The sequence below is a fragment of the Nipponia nippon genome, unplaced genomic scaffold, assembly GCF_047370975.1.
Source record: "Nipponia nippon isolate SJK-2023a ecotype South Korea unplaced genomic scaffold, ASM4737097v1 scaffold_15, whole genome shotgun sequence".
Classification (NCBI taxonomy): Eukaryota; Metazoa; Chordata; class Aves; order Pelecaniformes; family Threskiornithidae; genus Nipponia; species Nipponia nippon.
This window is the reverse complement of record NW_028262331.1, coordinates 9,082,860-9,103,513: the sequence shown is the minus strand read 5'-3', so window position 1 is coordinate 9,103,513 and position 20,654 is coordinate 9,082,860. Positions and strand designations below refer to the sequence as shown.

Genomic DNA, 20,654 nt, shown 5'->3' with positions numbered 1-20,654 from the left:
AACCATTTCTTGTTTATGAAATCCCTACAGTCTTACATCCTCTTTTATCAGACTTAAATCACTGTGTGCACATCCAACATCTGAGCACTTACTCCCCATTACTGCCATGCTTGGTACTGCTGGACTTGGGAACCACCTAAGAATTACTAAAAACCTACTAAAAGGTACGTGATCAGGTCCCTCAGAACCACAGCACTCACAGAAGCCTAAGCAGAAGGCAACGTTTTCCTCTGATTTGTAAGTTTTCAACTGGTATTTCATAAAGAACTTCTAACGACCACAAAAGGCATCTCAGGAAAGGAAACTAACTGTTAGATGACTTAAGTTCACTATACAAATGTTCCTCATTTCCAATAGGAAATAACTTGGGCAGTCATAAGTAAGAAGAGGTTGAAAACCACTGAGTACACTTCTCTAAACTTGGATCCTGAAGTAAAAGACGAGAAAGCGGTCACTGCAACTTAGCAGATGAAGAATTACAGATAAATAATTATTTTCTAACAGTAGCCTCTTCTCATCAGTTCGTGGAAGTTTAAGTAGAATTCCCCAAGTCACTTGTGCACTGTAGTACATGTTCAGCAGAGACTACTGAGGTATCCTCCCAAAACAAGCATCAGAACTGAATGCCAAAGTTGTGAAATAATTACCGCTCTCTGAATTTGAGAGGCTACTTGCAGCTCTACATATTTATAAACAGGAAGTGTGAAGCTATGCGTTCATACCTGCTTTAATCATATGACAGAGCCCTAAAGCCATCAAATACTGGCTGACATAACAAGTCTCGCTGTATAATCTAGACTGTCTCAACAGTGGATCCTATTCATTCAGATAGTTAAAAAAAAAAAAAAAGAAAAAAAAAAAAGAGGGCTGAGAGAGATCTAGGCATTTTCATCACATGCCTCTGAAAACTCAAAGCTCCTTAAACAGAAGGACACAGGTTTATACCCCTAGAAAACAACATATCCTGAAGAACATTCACCTACCTATGGTGTTCGAGCACTGTTTTTCAGATATGAGAGAAAAGAAACTAGAATAGTTGCTTTTGTGGGATGTAGAAAGAAGAGAAGAAACCACTAAAATGGTTCCCTGATAATTTCTCCTAAAAATGCACCTGAGATTTAAAAAGTTACTTTCATAGTCTGGAGTAATACAAAGTAGTCTTCTATAGGCTCAAGGGCTGAGTCCACGGATTTTGTCACCAGGTTGAGATCAAGACAACCTCAAATAGATGATTACATATTTGCACAAGTTTTCCATCATCCTTTTGTCAGATTTATTACATCTGCACACTTGAGGATGTTAATGATCAGACACCAGATATATACGCCTTGATTTAAATAAAACAAATGTAGCTATTTTTCAAATTCAATCAAGACAAAAGGTCATTAGCAAGATTTATCCTCTGCCCATCACATAACAGTCATTATTGGAAAGCATACTAACCAACCTGTTTGTGGATTAAAGTGGGTTTTCAATTGCTTTGACAGGCTTCTTGTTCTCCAGTTAGTAGCATCTTTGAGATACACAAGTAGGAAAGAAAATTGTCTTCAAAAACTACTATTTCATGACCACTCCAGAGGCAAATCCTGTGAAATTGATACACCTGCAAGTTTTGCCTCAATATTAGCTGGTGTTTTAATTGCATGCACATTTTTGAAAGACGGCACTGTTTTTGTTCTTTCTTTTTGCTCTTTTTCTCAGAGATCATTGTGCACAAAACAGAACACAATGAAACGGATCTATCAGCAGCCACTCATTTCTCCAAACAGTATACTCACTGACCACACTGACATTGTGGCAGTTCCCCCTTCTTCCAACCCAGCATACACGGAACAAAAATTTTACCTTGCTTTAAGCAGAAAGAAAACCCCGCCTTTTTCTCTGGCACAAATTTAACAGATCCGTGATTATTCACTGACATTTCTTTTGTTTAAGTGGTTACCTGACTGAATATTTAGCATACATAAGCTGAAAATGGCCTGAGCTAGCAAGACCTGCTCTAAGTAGCATTCACAGAAACTTTGACTATAGATTCTATAATCTCATAATTTTCAAGTACCTTCATAAATTTACGGTCAGTCTACGATTATATTCTGAAAGTTACTTAAGCAGAACACGTTAACAGTCACTGGAAAATACAGTCCTTAGGGATCTGAAATAAATTGGCCATCAATACCACGTAGCCATCTCTTTCCTGGGGAATCCTTATTAAAATACCCTATATACAACACAGCATAGTGCAGGAGCTGCCGTGCTGGAGCTAATACAATAGTAATAGAAAGTTCTTCCTTTGATAAAGTTTTACTGGCCCAAAGGCAGCCCTTTAAGGAATCGGGTGTCAAGGCTGCCAGCAGAACAAGTAAAAGATAAGGCAGACTTTAGAGTGCTACCTCCTTGGCATAAGGCAAGGCCTAACACTGGGCAATTCTCAGAAAGAGCGAGCAGCCAGCCAGCCTGATGAACAGAATGGTAGTAGAGGAGTCAGAAATCAGAGGCACGCGTTGGAAAAGGCACCAAACCAAAAAGGGATACCAACCGAGCTAGGGAAGCCTCCCTGACTTGCAGCACTGCCCTAGGAAGAAAATTGCTGTTGGAGCTTAGTGTTAAGGAAAAAAAAAAAAGCAACAAACCCAAGAGCCACATTACCAGCTTATGCCATCGCAAACTTAGTTTGATAAAATAACCAATAATCTTATGCAGAGTTTGGAAGGAAGCACTCTTTTTACTTCACCTGTAATGACCTGTCCATGAATTTCACCTCATTACAAAGAAGTCATCCTCAGAAGGAGGTCTACAGGGTCAGGAAGAGCTCTCACCACAAGTTCAGAGCCCATACCTTTTCCACTGCAACAGGCAATGTAGTGCCTCTGGCTACTATAAATAAGATGACCATAATTTGGCAATATTCATAACAAGAGAAGAGTTGTCTAAAATAGAATCCCTTACTTTTCACTCCCAAACTACACAATCGGACACAGATTTTACAGGCCATGAGGGAAGAAGGGCGACTAACAAGACTCAGTGTGACCTGCATGGTGGACACAAGACAACTTCATCATGCCACATGGCCACATCATCCACAGTGCAGTCAGCTGTCTGTGCCAACAAGCAGGGGAAAAAAAAAAAAAAAGAAATTGCAGTACTATCTCATGCTCAAGGGTGAAAAAGGCCATTAACACTAGACTGCTCTCGCATTTTCATCTCCTTGAATAGAAGTTACAGTTTAGCTACAGTTATTTATATTGTGAGTGTTTAACCACAAAAACTCTCCTCACCTTCACAACCTTTGGTTACTCCCAAAACGGAATTGCAATAAATAAAATTGCGGCCATTCACAACTTAAAAGTCAGCCTTATTTTCCGAAGCTTGCAGAACCAGCAGCACTCATTGCATTTTTCCAGATATTCTGAACAACTGAAATTAAAATTAGCGTCTCAAAAATATGATCACAACATTTGGAATGATTACTACTTCTACAAGTATAGTTAACTGCTATTGATTACCTGTGAAGAATTCACAGTTGAAGAATTTATACAATATCACCTAATATGTTAAATGCCTTTCTCGGCATTTAACGACCAGGACACAATGTTGGAGAAGATAGATCTAGTCGGATATAAATATATTTGGCTTTCTTTTTTTGATGTTTATGTTTATTCATTATAGCTGTTTGGTGCTGGTGTCCACAGAAACGTCACAAGTACCAGAATGGTTCTGTGCAAGTAAGAATGGCCTAACAAATAACATTTTGATAACCAGCCTGTTTTATACATACAATGATTCACTGGTTAAGTAAACAACATAGTTATTTAGCAAAACATCGATTTATATTAGAGAGCCTAAAACAACCTTTCTGTTCTCCTACAGAAAAACAGTATTAAATACCTCATACAGATAGAACAACATCAAAGAAAAATATTATTCACTGTGCAAGAAGTAATTTTAAATAACTTAAAAAAAAAATCAATCTTATTTTTATGTCAAGTAAACTTTTAATGATGAAACATCCAGATCAACTTCCTTGATTTTGAAGCAGTATATGAGTTTAAATCTAACTTTAAAATTCAAAACATTTGGTTTCTCTTATTTATGAACTTTGGAATATACATCTTGACCAAATGAATGTATTTTCCACCAAAGAGCTTATTTCAAACACTTCCTGTTATATTCAACTTCACACCTCTACCAAGCTACGTTTATGACTCCAGCTCCTCTAAAAATACATACACCAATGCTTTTAAAGACTTCTTATACTTTCGCTAGAAGTGAAATTCTTCAAGGCTGTTACGTTTAAAATTTGTAACGAAAGTGAGTTTGAATCACATATTTGTTTCTTCTGCTTGACAGTATGTTGCTCCATTTCCTATTTGACATGGCATCCCTCAGAGGCTCCACCATAAAAAAAAAATTAAAATATTTAATAAAAATCCCATTTCACATTAATTTGCTGTTTGTCCTTCAATTAATGCTCAGTGTTTCCTCCCAGCTTTCTGTGATCAATTGTTACACGCTTCTCAGATGTAAGCAGAAATAAAAAGGGCAGCCATGTATTGGTTTGAGCTTATGAATTTTATCAATGCTTTAAATATCAAACAGGTGAACTGCTTTAACTGTCTGTACTACATCACATGAATCCACAACAGACTAACAATTATCAAAAACTATCCTCTCTGCAAACCCTTTACCACTGAAAATTACTGTCCCTCTTTGTCCTTGGACTTGGATATCAGTTCTAGAGCAAGATAGCTGACAGGGTGTAGCTTGCCTGTCGCCTTGGAACCCTGCGGCTGCGAGTATTCGGCATTGAGCTTGTTTATGTTTTCCCTTCCTCTTTAAATTCTCCAGGAGGAATCTAGAAACGGACTAAGACAGCAACATATATAATAAACCATAAAAGCTACATCCATCTTTCAGCCTAGAGATGCAGATGCGTGCTCCCTATCAGGGACAGCAGCAAGTAAACATGAGGAGCCAGTCGGTATGAGAGAGCCGAGAGCTGACAGGCGGCGCGGTGAGAGGAGCGGCACGGCAAGTCCTGTCACATCGGGATGGCAGCATTTCCCCATGCCTTTTTCCAGGGTAGCCAGGAGAGCCGGCAAGCGACGGGCAAAACGCGAGGCCGAGGGCTGGGAGACAGCGGGAGGGTCTGGCGGCATCAGCGCCCGCCGGCTGCCTCTGCTCCCCGCCCGGCTGCCGGCGGAGCGGCGGGACGGCACCGGCGGCCGCTGCCAAGGCGCGGAGGCGGCGAGGAGAGGAGATCCTCCCCGCGGCCGCTGCCCAGGCCCCATTATTAAGATAGGGGAGATAAATAAATAAAGGGGGGGGGGGGCGGGAGGAAGGGGGGGAGGAAGGGGGCGGGGAAGGAGCCTGAGGGAGAGGAACGGCGCAAGTGCCTCCGCGCCGGGGTCTGTCATGGTGGTGCGAGGAGCCACCAGACGCCGCCCGCCCGCGCCGCCCGCTGACAGGGGCAGAGCGGGGCCCCCTCCCGCCGCCCCCCCCTCCCGCCCCGCAGGCCCGCCGCGCCCCCTCCCCGCCCCCCCGCCGCTCGCTCCGCAACCCCCCCCGCTCCCCCTCACCCCTTCGCAGGGCCTCGTCGTAGCTGAGGAAGCCGATGCGGGACTCCTTGGCGCCCATGGTGCCCCTCAGTCCATGGCCTCCCCCGCCGGCCGGCTCGGCGCCGCGGAGCCCGGGCTGCGCCGCTAACGACTCCGGAGCACAGGGCGCGGGCGGGGGGGGGCGGGGCGGGCCGGGGCGGCCGGGGGGAGGAGGCGGCCGCGCGCCCTCCCCGCCGCCGCCTGCATGGCGGGTCACGTGAAGGAGCCCGCCCGCCCGCCGCACCGCGTCACGTGACGGGGAGGGCTGTTACGGCCCGGCTCGACCCCCCCCCCCCCCGCGCACCCCGTGGCGCCTCCTAACGGACAGCGCGCGCGCGCCGCTCTCGCTCCCCTCCCGCCACAGGGGAGCGCCCCGCGTCACGTGACGCGGCAGCACCCGCCTCCCCCTCGCTGCCCGCCAAAGGCGCCGGCGCGCGACTCCCGCTTTCCCTCAGCCGTCGCCGGGGATGAGGGCGGCCGGCGGGAGCGGCCCCGACCGGGGGCCCGTCCCTTGAGATAGGCGAGGGGCGAGGCCGGCTGGGGATGTGCAGTGGGGCCGGCCTCTCGGGGCCTGTCTCAGGGCCGTTAGGCGCCCAGCCGGGCCGCGCAGGGTACAGTGGGGAAGGGCTTGTGAGGAGGAGCTCGCCCTCCGCACACACGCTTCGAAATTTGGCACTTGGGAAATTGCCAACGCTTTCCGCAGGCGCGCACACACGCACGACGGGCGAGGCGCAAGGCCGCAGTGCAACGGGGCCCCTACGGCCGTGCGAAGGTCGTGGCCCTGGGTCTGCACCCTGTGCCTCGGCCCTTCAGCCCCCCCACATACCTCAGAGGGGACCGCAGCTCTCCTCAGAAAGTCCTCTAAGGAGAAGTACTGCAAGCGTGGGGTGATGGGAGGAAGTTCCTGTTCCATTAAAATGGCCTTTCAGCGCCTGAAACAGAAACACGGACTGAATTGTAAAAGGATCAAAAATACCTCTGTCCTTTGCTGTTCCTCAGCATGTTTGCTTTTAGTATTCAGTCCAATACTTACACAGAATGGGAGGATTTCCCAAATGGCTTTGTTACAGCATTAAGCCTGGTAACATACCCTAGGTCACTCCCGAGCAGAAAATAAGGAGTTTGAAAGAAAACATTGATTTCCAAGGGTGGCTCATTCCAAGGATTGTTCCTGCACAGAAACAAAGCCTGTGAAAACACCAGTTGCAAGCCATTCCCTAAGTTACAGTTTCCGTACTGAATGATTTTACCACATCAGAGCTGAAGAAAGGTCAAGCCGAAGTTACTTTCTTGCTGATGTAAGTTAACACATAGGTATTTTTATAGCAAACATTCCAAACAAATTTCATATCTGATATGCAAAGCCAGGAATGCTGCTTACAGAGAAGGTAGCTTGAAGGCCAAATTTCTCCTCACGTAACACTACTCAGATGCAAAGACACTACAAATGAATTAAGCTTCATAAAGCCTCCTTACATTTTTTTCTGCCATCATCTGAATTGCTTATTATCTTAGATTTGTGACAAAGAATACAATTATTACACTCAAGCATAAGATCTTCACAAAGGACCTTTTGGCTCTCTGGAATATAGACTGTGGGGGTAGGAGGGAGGCTTAAGTGCTTTTTAAAAATATAAATGAAATTGTTTGGAACATACTTCACCCACCAGTCACTTGTTACACACTTACCTTTTAAAGAGGATATAAGTTCCCTTATATCCTCTTATTCATATGCTACCTTTACATCTCTCTTCTCAATATAGTGCCTCACCCAAGCAGCTTTCAATTTAGATACAATATAAACTTTCAAATATTTGAGAGAATGAATTCAACAAACATGGCAACATGTCAATCAAAAGCATAAGTTGGCAGTATTAGAAACAGCTGGAGAAGTCAATTTATCTCGTGATTAAATGAAGTATTCAAACCCCTAACGATGGCATTCCTTGTGCCATGCTGTTTGCAGTGGATCACTTCTTTAAATTATTAACTCGCAGCTGAGGAGACACGGTTTAATTCCTGACTTCGCTGTGGTATTCCTCTGTGACCTTATGTCCAGTAATAATCTTGTAATGTTTTGGTTGCTCGTCTGAATTACAAAGATAACGATACATGGAGAGTCCCGTTTTGCTTGGAACAAGCTGCACTGGGATACAGCCAGACCCAAACTGGCAGAGCAGTTACAGAAAGCAATTAAGAGCAGGAAGCAAGTACAGTGGTGTAAGACAGCTTCACACCAATTTCTTCTAGTTTTCCCACCGATCTCTCCATGACGATTCATCCTTGCCTCACCTCCTTTAAGTCTCTTACTTTCAGTAATTTATATTATTAAACAGCAACAACAAAACCCCAAGTAAGAAGGCACACCACAGAGCTGACATGACACTCCCAGGCCTGTTTCATCTAGGCATACAGGAGCAAAGGAACCTGCCGGGGCAACGACTCCCATCCAATGCAATTGCAGCCAGCACAGTTTATAACTGCTGTGCTGCATCTACTCAATTCCATGTTGCAATATGGATGAATTACCAACATCCCCTTCTGTATATTTACAGAAACTCATTTATCGCTTTTCAGCTTTCAAAAAAAAACCTCAACAGATTAAGCTCTTCTAGTTGCCCCTCTCTCAAGAAGTACATCATTCCACCAACTCTTAGCAGACTCCCGCTATGCTAGTTTCAGATCACCTTTCCAGTATGGATAACCAGACTTTTATTCCATTTTCAGCAGAGGCCTCACCAGCACTTTGCAAAACTATTCTGTTTTTATCTGTTGTGTCTTGACAGAACCAGTACTTGTAGCATAAACAAACCTTGTTCTCAGGCAGCAGAGATTATTAGGCAGTATAGGGTTTTTAAGGACAAGTGGTTTACTTGCTAAATCATAAAAAAAAAAAAAGAATGTCTAAAATTATAATTACAAGTCAGATCCTGCCACCATCCCACCTTAAAGTATAGTCAGACAAACAGCTGACTTGGTATTTGCTGCAAATGAGGAAGCAGAAACCTCTAGTGAGGAGGTCCTTCCTCTAAGAGGAAGGAAAATGGATTGGAATGATGGTTAATAATGATGGTTAACAACTCATATTTTAAAAAAAATGCTCCTACCGAAAGCGGTTAAAAATATGTATTACATTAAAGCTTGCTGCTTTTCACAGCTAGCTAAGTTGTTTAGACTTATACTGCATTTTTGTATGACATTTTAAAAAAAATCCAAACTAAAGTGACATCTCTTATGCCCCACAGATACAAATGATGTCTAACAAGCACTAGAATTTTGTTTGAAGAGTGCTTTAAAATAATTTACTTGATCCATTGTATGCACCATGGCTTGCACCAAATTTAATAACAAAGAGATATTCTAGATTGGAAAATCAGACTGGAGGCTTACAATGGCAGTGTCTTTGTTCAGATTAAATTAAGCATGTTCTCAAAGGCATTGAAGCAGGAACCTAAAGATAAGACTTTGTATGCTAACCATGGATTAGATCTGGCAGTAAGTTTTTAATGAAGCCTTATTGGGGAGCGTGAGATTCTAGATGTTGCTACTATTTAAATGTAATGTCAAAGGTAAATCAAATTAAGATACAGTGAATTTAGACTTGTATTAGATGAATTGAGCTCCTCTTCTGGTGGAAAAGTCTATATATGCAAACCTAACTGTAACTGGCCACGTGTCCTTTTGATTGCTGTGATTTATTTAATTAGTCACTAATCACAAATTAATTCATAAGCACTTAGCAAATATCTTTAAGTGTCTTTGCATCATTGTCAATTATGTGTGGAAAAACAGACATTGACTGCTGCACAGAAGCTGCAGAAGGCTTGCAGCACCATTGCCTTCTTGGCAGAGCAGCTGTCGGTCCCCAGGAGGGTGGCTGGCAGTCCACAAGGCTACCAGGAAAAAAAAGTCACACAGACTTCAGCTGAGGCTGAAGTGGGCATCTGCTAAGGAGAAGGTGTTTCAAGCCACATTGAAGAAGCCTGAACTCAAAAGAGATAAGCCAAGTAATTGTGGAACTGCTGCAGTGAATCAAAAACAATTCTAAGAGCGGGATGAGTCCTAGGATTTTCTGATTTAAAATTCACTAAAAACAGGAACTAAAAATGCAAGTTCTAGGCCCTGCTCTATTTTTTTGCCTCTAAACCTCTGCCTCTCTTTCCCCAGTAGCTGTCTCCCCCCCATCCTGGAATACTATTAATTTTTTAAGGATCAGTTCATTTTTGCAAACTACTTCGAAATATGTAAATGTATTATGCTATTCCATGTAAATGCTGCACTCTATTCTCCTGAATAGTTGCAATCTTTATGTTGAGGATGATATAAAAAAATACAAAACATTAGGCTATTCTTTAGTATTTGTACTTAATACAAGATTAGGAAGTAGGTCTGAAAGGGTTTTCAGCACAAAGATGAAAAAGCATCCAGAGAGCTAAACTAAAGCCAAAACTGCCAGAAGTGTTGTGTAGAAACAGCAGACAAAAAAACCCCACAAAATAGCACGAGGGGACAAGGATTTGAGAGATTAATAGGAAAACTCATGTCAAAGGCCTAGGTCAAATGGAGCAGAAGGGATCTCAAATTTTCTACTTCCACAGATTAATAGCCCGTACCACCAAAGATTCTCTGACTCTCCATATCTCATTAATATTTCCCTATAAGTATTACTTAGTTGTAATTTTTTTTTAAAGTAGCTTTGTATTATTTTTATGGATTATTTACAAAAAGTAGAATTCTGCTAAAGCATGCTGTGGGTCATCTTTAGGAATTTGGATATTAGGAACCCAGTAAGGGAGTCTTCCAGGTTTTTGTTACTCCAGCAAGTGAACCTCTGGTCATCAAAATCAAATTTGTGACTAGGAAAATAGGTGAGCATGTGAATGCTCAAACAATCATTTAGGGCTTAAATTTTTACATGTCAAAGGTCAGAATTTCAATATGTCCTCTATTTAAGAAACCATTCCTTGTCTGTTACAATTTGTAATTGTGTTTAATGGATTCTGGTCAGACAAGTCCTACTCACTGCACTAGGATTTATTTTTTTTTTTTTAAGACATTTACGTGCTTTTGAAATGTAGATCCCAAATCTCCAACACAGACACAGCTAACAGATCTTCACCTCTCAGTCTGGAAGGAAACTTGGTAAAGGACTATAAGAGCTGATTATCATCTGTAATTTGTGTTTATTGCCACCAGTGAGGATTTGAGACACACTGTACAAACATGAGACAACTTTTACCCCTTGCTGCTTCACAGACAGTCCTGAATGGAGTGCAGCAGAGCACATCTCAAATATTTGAAAAGAGCAGAAGGCGGGAGAGATATCAAGGCGCAGTAAGAGTATTTGTTCACCGTAGGCCTGCAGTGTTCATAGCTAAATGGTTTCATATCTTTCTAATTATAAGGAACTGATGAATGAGAAAAATACCTCAAATCATTATCTGCCAATCTAATTCTGATGTTATCAGAGGGAGAGGGGAAAACGCAAAAGGCTTCCTCAAAGAACTACATATGCAAATTGCAACTTTTATCACATCCCACATTTTCTAGGAAACAAGTGGTTTAGAGTAGTAGTCAGAGAGTGACATTTGCTACAGATTTATATGAACTGGGGCGGGGGGGGGGGGGGGGGGGAACCCCAAACGAACAGATTCTTACCAGGACTCTCCTATGTCACATTGTTATCATGTAAGCTGTACTCCCACCCTATTGCCAGCATGAACTTTGTAGCAGAATATTGCAGGGGAAAAGGCCATGGCTTTTATGGTCAAAGCTGAATTAAAAAAAAAAAAAAAAAAAAAAAAAAAAGGAGATGATGATAAATGTAATACTTATAGAATTCAGTTTTAATAAGCTCACTGTAACTAGCAGTAGCAGATAGAAGATTACATTAAGACTTCATTTTCTTTTCTCAGGAAGCCCCACCCTATTCTTAATAAATGTTGTGTTTATTTTTTAACCACAAATACTCAGCCAGGATTTCTGCAAACCCAGCGATCACCCCCCCTTGTCGAAGGGATGTGTTAATGAACGCAGTGCTCACCAGGGTTGCAGCATGGTGTAGCCAGGGGGCCTCTCAGAGCGAGAAGATTTGGATTTTTCCCCCTGATTTTCAGTAGGAGGGCACTTCTCTTTCTACACCTGCCCTATGGATCCCCACTTCCCAGCACTTGTTCAAGCAGTTGCCCTTCCCCAGCCACCCGGACACTGCTGCCTCTGCCATAACAGCCAGGCCCTTTACCCCTGGGCTGGCAATCGTCCCCTGCTGCTTCCCAGCAGCAGCAGGCACTTCATACCTTCCTCTTTCCTAATGAGTCACTACCACGTAAGCAGGGTGGGGAGGCAGGAGAGAATGGGTGTCCCTCTGCCCCAAAGGGCTGAGTTTAGTGACAGCACAGCACGGAGGTGACTGCTACTGCTACGCAGGCAATAGTGACAGGAGACCTGCTACGCACACCCACAGGCAGCAAAAACCATACCTGTATTTCAGGTTGCAGCAGACATGGGAAGAGGGGTTTGGACAGCAGTTCCCAGTCCTCTACAGGATAAGACAGCGAGGGAAGTGGAAGCATCTCACAGGCCTTATTTGGGCTGTGGGCAACCTCTGTTTAATTTTGCCACCCCTTTATAAGAGACTTAATATTTTTGCTGAGCCACTTCCCTCTGGATGTTTTTGTTCGGAGAGTTCATGACAGGTTTAAAGCCACTCAGAATTGCTGCTCATATTACTACTCAATACGTAATTTCAGCTCATGTTATTAATAGTGTTCTCTACACAACCAAAGAAAATGAGGTATGTCACACGCATTCTTAGCTATTTTAAGATTTGTGGGTAAGTGATCCCCTACTTTTACTGCAGCTGCCTTTGAAACACACAGAAGAAAACACCATAAGGCACCCTCCATTCTTGATGTTCTCCTAAGCAAAGCTTCCTTGTGCGTAGAAGGGTGACACAATCACACTTGAGGCCCACAAAGAACAGTAAAAACCCTTTTTTTCCTGGCAGACTTTGCTGACGTTCCTCCAACCCAGAAGAAACAAGGTGCCACAACTAACAAAAGTCACAAGCTATGTGTAATGCCTTAGAAATTTTTATAAATACCACATCCTTCCTGATTTTCTATCAACCTGTTTGATTATGCTGTATATGGGGAAAAGTGTGACAGAATTAATCAGCCTGCTGGAGTGAATGCTAAAGGAACAGATGAGCTTTGGAAAGGCTGTCACTAGCATTGAAAAAGAAAAACTGTGACAAAAAAAAAAAGCAAACCTAAATCCAGAAGCATGTCATTCAGAAAGTGAGACATGCTATGATTTATCAACGTAACAAAAATTGATGGGAACATAGATCTCCCATTTCAAAGTGTTGTCTCTGTGTAGATTAAGAGTAGTATCTGTCACCAGGAAACAATGGGAAAAGAAATATGTTTGATAAAAGCAATTCTGTACTCTCTTGTAGACAGAAAACCACTGCGTCGTTGGAATGGAAGTAAAGGATTTCTCTGCAGTTCATCCTCAGCAGCAAAAAAGAGCGTTGTAACAAGAGGAAGTGCAAATAATTAATAACAGAAGATCAAATGAAAGGAGTGGCTTTGCAAGAAGTGACTACTGTTTACTCTGTTTCAGAAAAGTCCAAATTGCCTTGTAGAAAGAGGATGCTTGCATCGCCCCCAGAGTGCAACAGCAAACCCGGTGCGCAGCAGGCAGCGGCTTACCACTGTGGCACAACAGGGCAACTTTCCTTTTCAAAGAGCAAGCTTCTTTCTTCTCAGCTCAACAGCTGCTGCACACAGGGTCCCCAACATCTTAGCAGTTTGATTGTTGTATATAGAAAAAGCAACACCAAAGCATAAAACACGTAACAACTTCATGAACGTTTTGCCAGCAGCTGATACAATGGAAAGCACATCTCAAAACAGCAGGACAGCGGAGTAAAACAAAAACCATGGAGCCAGTACTGTCATGTCATTTGGCACATCCTTGCACTTCCCTTAATTCCATTTCAGATCTTGGAAGGGAAGGCCAAAGCATCTTATTTGCTAATTAAAGGTTTCACACGATTCAAACACTGAACAAACAAAGGACATCCCCGAATAGAGAAAGCTGCCAGGCTTCGTGACCTTGCCAACAGACTGATGTCTCAGTTCAGTGCTTTCACAACACAGATGATAGAAGAACTCTGGGCAACTGCACATACAAATGTGTATGCACGCACACACGCGTATTTTTATGCTGGTACGCACACACTACCACTGATCGTGATCCAAAAGTTACACCTCCCTGTTTGAGTTAAGAACACTCCAGACACCCTACAGACAGGGATTAAAAAAAAGAGACATTAAAATAACAGACCTCTATTTTATGGTGTGAAACAGGTAATGAAGAACAGGTCAATGAAGAACAGCTGATCAAGCCAACAAAGCAGCAAAAAAAGTCCGATGGCTTGCCATCTGCTCAAACCACTACATCACACCTCTTCCCCCTAAATACGGCAAGAAGCCACAACAGGATGCAGATGACCAGATTGTTTAGTTGTCGTTTCAACTGAACACGCCACGGCTGGTGATGTGTTACAGTGGACTCTCAAAACCAAACATGACATATCGCTGCTGGACAAATAGCTCCTTCAACGTTATGCCTTGCCATTTTTGTGGATTGATTGTACCCGTGCAGCAAGGTAAAGCATTAGGAGTTAACCAAAATTTTGCCTACTATGTTAAGCATTTGCATGTGTTTTTATTATATAAAAAATACTGTTAAATGATCCATAAAAGCCTTTGGCACTCACTCTCCCTTTGGTTAGAAGCCCAGCTACTCCTAGAAGAGCTTTTGGCCTAGCAGCTCCTTTCAGCTAATATAATAAAAATTAGGCCTGGAATATTGAGTAGACTCTTGAGCAGATTCTTAGCAATAGAAGACAAGTTCAGAGTAGCTGGAGGTTGCCAAGTTGTTGCAGCTTGAAAAAGAAAATTGGTACATTCAAGGACAGGAGCAATTTGAAGTTGTTATAAAGCACATGGACACCATGATGACAGGCAAGAGTTTCTCCTCTCATTTCTCTTTCTCTTATCACTTCCCGGCTGTCTTCCACTTTCAGGTAGTTTCAATTTATCCTTCCATTTTTACCCACACAGTTAACTAACAGCTTTCTAGTTGAGATTCTGCTGGTTTTAGTGATGAGGTACCAGCTGTGCAGCCCTGCAAGCCGGTGCATGTGTGACCTTGAAATTTTCCATTTAGCCAATCAGAAAATGCCTTTAAACAGTGTTTCCTATCTCCCAGAGAGCATCTCTCAAATTTTAGCATTAGATATATATCACTTTATAACATCCAAAGTGGTGTGCAAACATTAGCTAACTAATACCAACAAAAATCTCTCCTCTCCCAGCCCATATCTTGTTACGTTTAAGTAACAGTTCCTCCATTTCACTGAAGCCAGCCTAGGGAGTTCTTTTTGCTTGCTCCTCTGCAGGAATAGTGAAACAGAATGAGAATGAAGATAGCTGTTAATTTTATGTCACAGCTAGGAAAGTGTGATCTGAAGACCTTCAGTTTCTCCTTAGTCTTTTAATTGCAAAATTATACTTCAAGATTTGACACAAGTCTCTCACCTCCCTGTTTTCAAGCTACTAGGAAGCAAAACCAGACAAAAAACTACTTTTTCTTCTAATCTGCAGAGCCTGCACAATGCTTTAATTTCAAATAGGTGAAATACTGCTAATTACCAGCATATTCTAACAGTCCTTGTGATTTTACAGAGACTACGTCAAACTAAACCACATTATAGGTCAGAATGTGCCCATCTTTTCATCATTATCACTAATTTCCTTTGTGATTTATGCCCCCCCGCAACATGTGTCTCTACCAGGTTCTCTGAGCCTCTGGCTAGCATTGCTCAGCCACTCCGTAATTATTCATCACACTAGATCCAGCAACAAGACATTCACAGCATGATCTTCTCAGATTTTGTTTAAACTTTAGGTACAACAGCAGATAATAGAAAATTTAGATTTTGAGGCAAGACACACTGGAATTTGGGTGGAATCAGATGACTAACAGAATTATTGCTATAAAAAAGGGGGGTAAAAAAAGATTCTTGAGCAGACATAATGCCTTTCTTTTTCTGGATAAGCACTAATCTAGACCCTAGAATACTCCCACTTCTAGATATGATGCTTAGTAACCCATTCCTAATTTCATCTTAAATTTTAATTAAAATAATGGGAGTGTCCTCTAAATAAGTTAGATCATGAGTTCCTGTGACCCTCTTCCAGATCCCCCACTTTTTGCTTTTGCCATCAGACCTACACGAGCTCAGCAGTGCTTTGACCAGTGGTGTCCGATAGTTCTGCCCCACCATTCCCTGTAGCCACCCATCGCCTCCCTCCCTGCAATTAGACTCCACCTTCTCAAGACAGAGATGCATGCCCTGCATCTGCATAGCACCTAGCACAACAGGATCTTATCTAGAGCCCTGGCTGTGAATTATACAAGCAATAAATCATCAAAACCAATTTTTTTCTGCAGATTAATGTTACGTAAGTTATGCCTGCCATAAAGTATAAACAGCATAAAATGCACCTCTTTGCATTCCAGCTTGTTGTGGAAGATCATAAAAGCACTTAATATATTATTTAAGCCAGTTAAGCTAGATAGCACAACCGCACTAATTAGCAACAATTCTCCAAATCCCCATATGCCAGACAAAGGATCAGGTTTAGCATTTTCAGGCTGGTAGGAGGGAATCAGAACATTGCAGAAATTAAATGGCACACACTGCTTATTTTTTTTTTTCCTTCTGCCTGTCTCAGCAGAGCCTGTGTTTCACTACAGCTACCCCACTGCACTATCAATACAAGAGACTGAAACCCATCACATAAAGAAGGCTGGCCTTTTTTGGTTTTATTATTTTGAGCATGACAGAGTGTTCAATGCTTTAAGAAAGAGAAATGAAGCCACTTCTCTTGATAGCTGCATTCTGTAGGCTGGAGGGGAATTTCCTTGCTTTTTTCTTTTTAATAAAACCAAAATAAAAAAAAATACCCCCAAACCCTGACTTCCTCTGGAAAATCCATGAACTGAAGTAAGTGTTAAGTGGAAATTTAAGAATACTCCAAGCACTGGCCACCCTTCTTGCATACAGGGTCAGGCACGGGGCAGCGTGATGTGAGGCACAGGTATGGGAGCAGGAGAAAGACAGGATCCGTGAGGTGGGATGTGCACGAAGAGGGCAGCAGTGACAACAGAGGGCTGAGACGTGAATACTACCAGGAGACTGAACTTCGTTACCCCTTGCAACCCTGGCACACGTCACGTGCCCAGAAGCCTCATCACACCGCGTGCCAGCGGGCAGCCAGCCCAGTGGCACTGATTGCCCTGGGAATCGTAGCCAGCCTGACACTCCTGTGCTAAGAACAAGATCCCTGGAGGCAGATAGCAAAATCTTCTAAAGGAGCAGGGAAAGAAGATACAGATTTGAGAGCCTCTGCCATAAAGGGAGGCTTTGAAATCGAGGGTGCCATGACTCAGAGAGGGGAGAGACCTAATGCAGACAGTCTCCTGGCTCTGAGCCCCAATTGCTCCGACTAGTTGTTATTTTCCATCCTCTTTGTAAGCACAGATACAACATGGCAAAAGTTTTTCCCCATTGAGTTGTTCAGAGAAAAGCCTCAAGACTGGGAACAAAAAACAGGACAGGAAAACCCCTCCTGGTGGCCTGACACTTTATTTCTCTACTGCAGAGAGAGGAAAATCCCTTTTTATTCCTCTCCATTTTTATTATTTTATGATTTATTTTATTACTTTATTCCTCTCCATTGCAAAGAGAGGAAAAAATCTCATGGGAGAGCAGCTGTTTGCTGAGGAGGGCTTGCGGCATGCCCAGGGCAGAGCTGTGAACGCAGGGCACAGGGCACGCACAGAGGGAGATCTGCAAGCTCCTCACTTCATCTCCCCAGCACAGAGCTGTGCACAAGGGGGCTGGCACTTTGCTCTCTGAACCAGCAGGGGTTTTTCCCCGGAGTTAATTTTCTTTATATCTAATTGAAAAAAAAAAAAAAGCATCACCAAGTTCTGTACTGCCTCCCTGAAGGCATCCTTGTCTTGATGGGCATTTCTCTACCAGGTTGTCTCCCTCTCTCTCTGCTTCAGGTTGTTTTCTTCCATTTTGAGACTAGGAGAGCTCTTTCCTTGGCTCCCAGAGCAACTGGGTTTCCCACCTGGTTATGCCCACCTTTCTCCCTTGCTGTTGATTTCAAGCCCTTTTTTCCCTCCCAAGCAATACTTAGTTCTCCCACTTCTCCCTCATTTCTTTTTTTTACTCCCTACCTCTACGTTGTGGCTCCTATTTGGGTTATGCATTCAGTGCCTCTCTGCACATCTTGCTAATCCCATGCAAACCCCTGCCGCATTCCCCAGGCAGAGCTGACCTTTTGGCACAGGCATACCAGTCTCATCATTTTCCAGGCTGCTTCTATTAGTTACTAAGATGGTGGGTAAATTTGTTAGGGAGGGGGAAGGGAACAAGGCAGATTTCATCTACTGCAGTTTGTATTACATGATCCAAAAGATTAACAAAAGTAGTTAAATTATTTTCCATATTAAGAGATATCCAATTTATAGAATCATAGGATCATAGAATCGTTAAGGTTGGAAAAGACCCTTAAGATCATCAAGTCCAACTGTTAACCTGTCACTGCCAAGTCCACCACTAAACCATGTCCTCAAGCACCATGTCTACCCATCTTTTAAATACCTCCAGGGATGAGGACTCAACCACTTCCCTGGGCAGCCTGGGCCAGTGCCTGACCGCCCTTTCGGTGAAGAAGTTTTTCCTAATATCCAACCTAAACTTTCCCTGGCACAGCTTGAGGCCGTTGGCGCAGCTTGCGGCTGTACAGATTTGATTTTATAAGCAGCAGCAAAGGGATGGGCTTATTAACATCTCATTAACAATGCCTATTTCAGTTTACATGAAAACTTGAAAACTTCTGAAGCACAATAAGAAGGAAAGCCTTTAACTATCCTGTTTCTCACAGGCTGCAAGTTGCAAAGTATGGAGGAAGCTGATAATGCTCTTTCAGTTCCTGAGGACTTCAAACAGCTTAAAAAATAGTTATATGACATTAGCAAACATCATTAATAAGCTCACTAACATCTGGCTGAAAAGCTAAAGACAAACATCTGCAAAACTGTTGAAGTGTTAAGTAATGTAGAAACACCTGAAGATACATCTATTGACAAGGAGGTGTCCAGCATGCGAGGTTAGTCACTAGTAGCTTTGGGCACCATAGAAGGTTTGGCTAGCTGTGTCTTCCAGTAGGGGAATACTTGGCCCACAACTGATCAGATTTTGCAAGAAGAGATTAAGTGGATAAAATTGATGCAGATGTATCTGTGGCTTCTACACACCACTGGTCACAAATTGTGTTTGTGTTCTTTACCGCATTAGTTCAAACAAGTGATTAAATGAGCAACTCCCAACACTTAGCAAACAGGGACTCCTATGGTATATTAAGATGCCTCTAATAATGCCACATAACTAGGTCCAAATTCTCTTTCAGATCTCTTCCCCCAATACAAGATTTATTAACTTGAACTGTATTTATTGGCATCCAACTGCAGGGAGAAGACAGGTCTCCAGTTGACTATGAAAGTTTTCATCATCCTTAAGCACCAGGAATTTCCAGATCCAATTAGCAAAGCCTCCGCCCCTACAGTCTGAGCGGTTGCGCCGAGTATCATTAATCACTCTATCAAATGAAGCGTTCACCACCCTCCTGGTAGGAACAAGTTGCTGAGAAACATTCCTCATTACAATTCCTATTTAATATTATGTTGCAATACATCTGACAATGATGTTTGGTTTTTATGTTTAACTAAACCACGTGTACATGCAGTTGGTTTAAGTATAATGTAAAGTACCTCTATACATATCTGCGTTTATCAGCTCTCCTTCCCTGTGACCTACTAGTAAATAAATATTGCATCAGACACCTGCGTATATTATATGCAACCTGACTCATCACATCACACGTGGTATTCATGGTAAATCTGCCTAAAACAGCAAACAGCAGCATAAACAGAGCATCTTCACAGCTGTTTCCTTTTTGGCTACATGCTTACTCTTGCACTGGAAGAGCTGCTGTACTAGAGAAGTTGGTTAATGTTTGCACTTCCACAGCTCCTGGAAGACTAAGACACTCAAATAGTAGAAATTAATATTCACAAAAGAGCTGTCGGGGAAAAGGAAAAGTTTTCCCTAAGGTGCACTGTTACAGTCAGTGTGTTTGACTGGCACTTAGGCTCCTTTTCCTTCACAGGGAGAAATATAAGATGCATAATCCGTTTGTACTCCTGACTTTTCTCCATCCAATTAGAACATTGTTTGAAAGGACTCCTGCCCTTAAGTAAGCAATATAATCTGACAGATTTACATAAATGTGGTCTGGGTTATGCCATCTTCCAACGTGACAGGCTTCAAAGTAGAAGTAATGTTGTCTTCCAGGGGGGCAGGGGGAAGGGATACAGCCACAGACGTCTGAGGACTCAAAGGCATGTCTCATGCCTGATCTCGCAGGAGCGGACTTGTCCACAAGACCTTACATGATGAACAAAATGAACTGAAATCTGACTCAGTGCTACCAAAAAAATTCAAAAGAGAGGGAAGGTTTATAGCTCCAGTGGTCAGAGCACAGCTTTGAACATTACTATATGGTTCAGCAACGAAAAAAGGCGTTTTGCAACCTCAGCTGTCCGGTCTCCTGCTCTGCTACTGTACCGAGTAGCGCCAGAGAAGACTACCAAGACTGCTCCCTTGCATACCAGGTTAATGGACAGCAACTAAATAGAGCAAGATCCTCAGATGAAGACAGGCCAGGGAAGTCCACCTGTACCTCCTGCTTGTATATTTATCACTTTGTCTGAGCTCTGGGAGCAGCGTACGCTGAAAGGTAGAAGAACAAAGACAGGGATTTTCAAGGTGAACTCAAGGCCTTCTCCATCCTCCGAAACAGTGAAGTGTACACCTGATAAGCCAAGAGGGCCGCTCCATGCTGTAGT

At 42.9% G+C, this 20,654-nt stretch overlaps 1 protein-coding gene across 5 annotated transcripts in view; it reads right to left on the bottom strand.

Moving 5' to 3' along the window:
- The window catches only part of USP32 (ubiquitin specific peptidase 32), an 81,602-nt gene extending 75,831 nt beyond the window's left edge, over window positions 1-5,771 (bottom strand). For 2 of the 5 annotated variants that reach the window (XM_087751693.1, XM_087751695.1), the window contains exon 1: window positions 5,577-5,769. In XM_087751693.1, coding sequence (XP_087607819.1) covers window positions 5,577-5,634 — 58 coding nt within the window. In that variant the 5' untranslated portion in view covers window positions 5,635-5,769. Of the gene's footprint in view, window positions 1-3,275; window positions 3,415-5,576 lie in introns of all 5 variants that reach the window. The other 3 variants (XM_087751694.1, XM_087751692.1, XM_087751691.1) reach the window with 3 other exon arrangements.
- Between the last annotated feature and the right edge of the window lie 14,883 nt (window positions 5,772-20,654).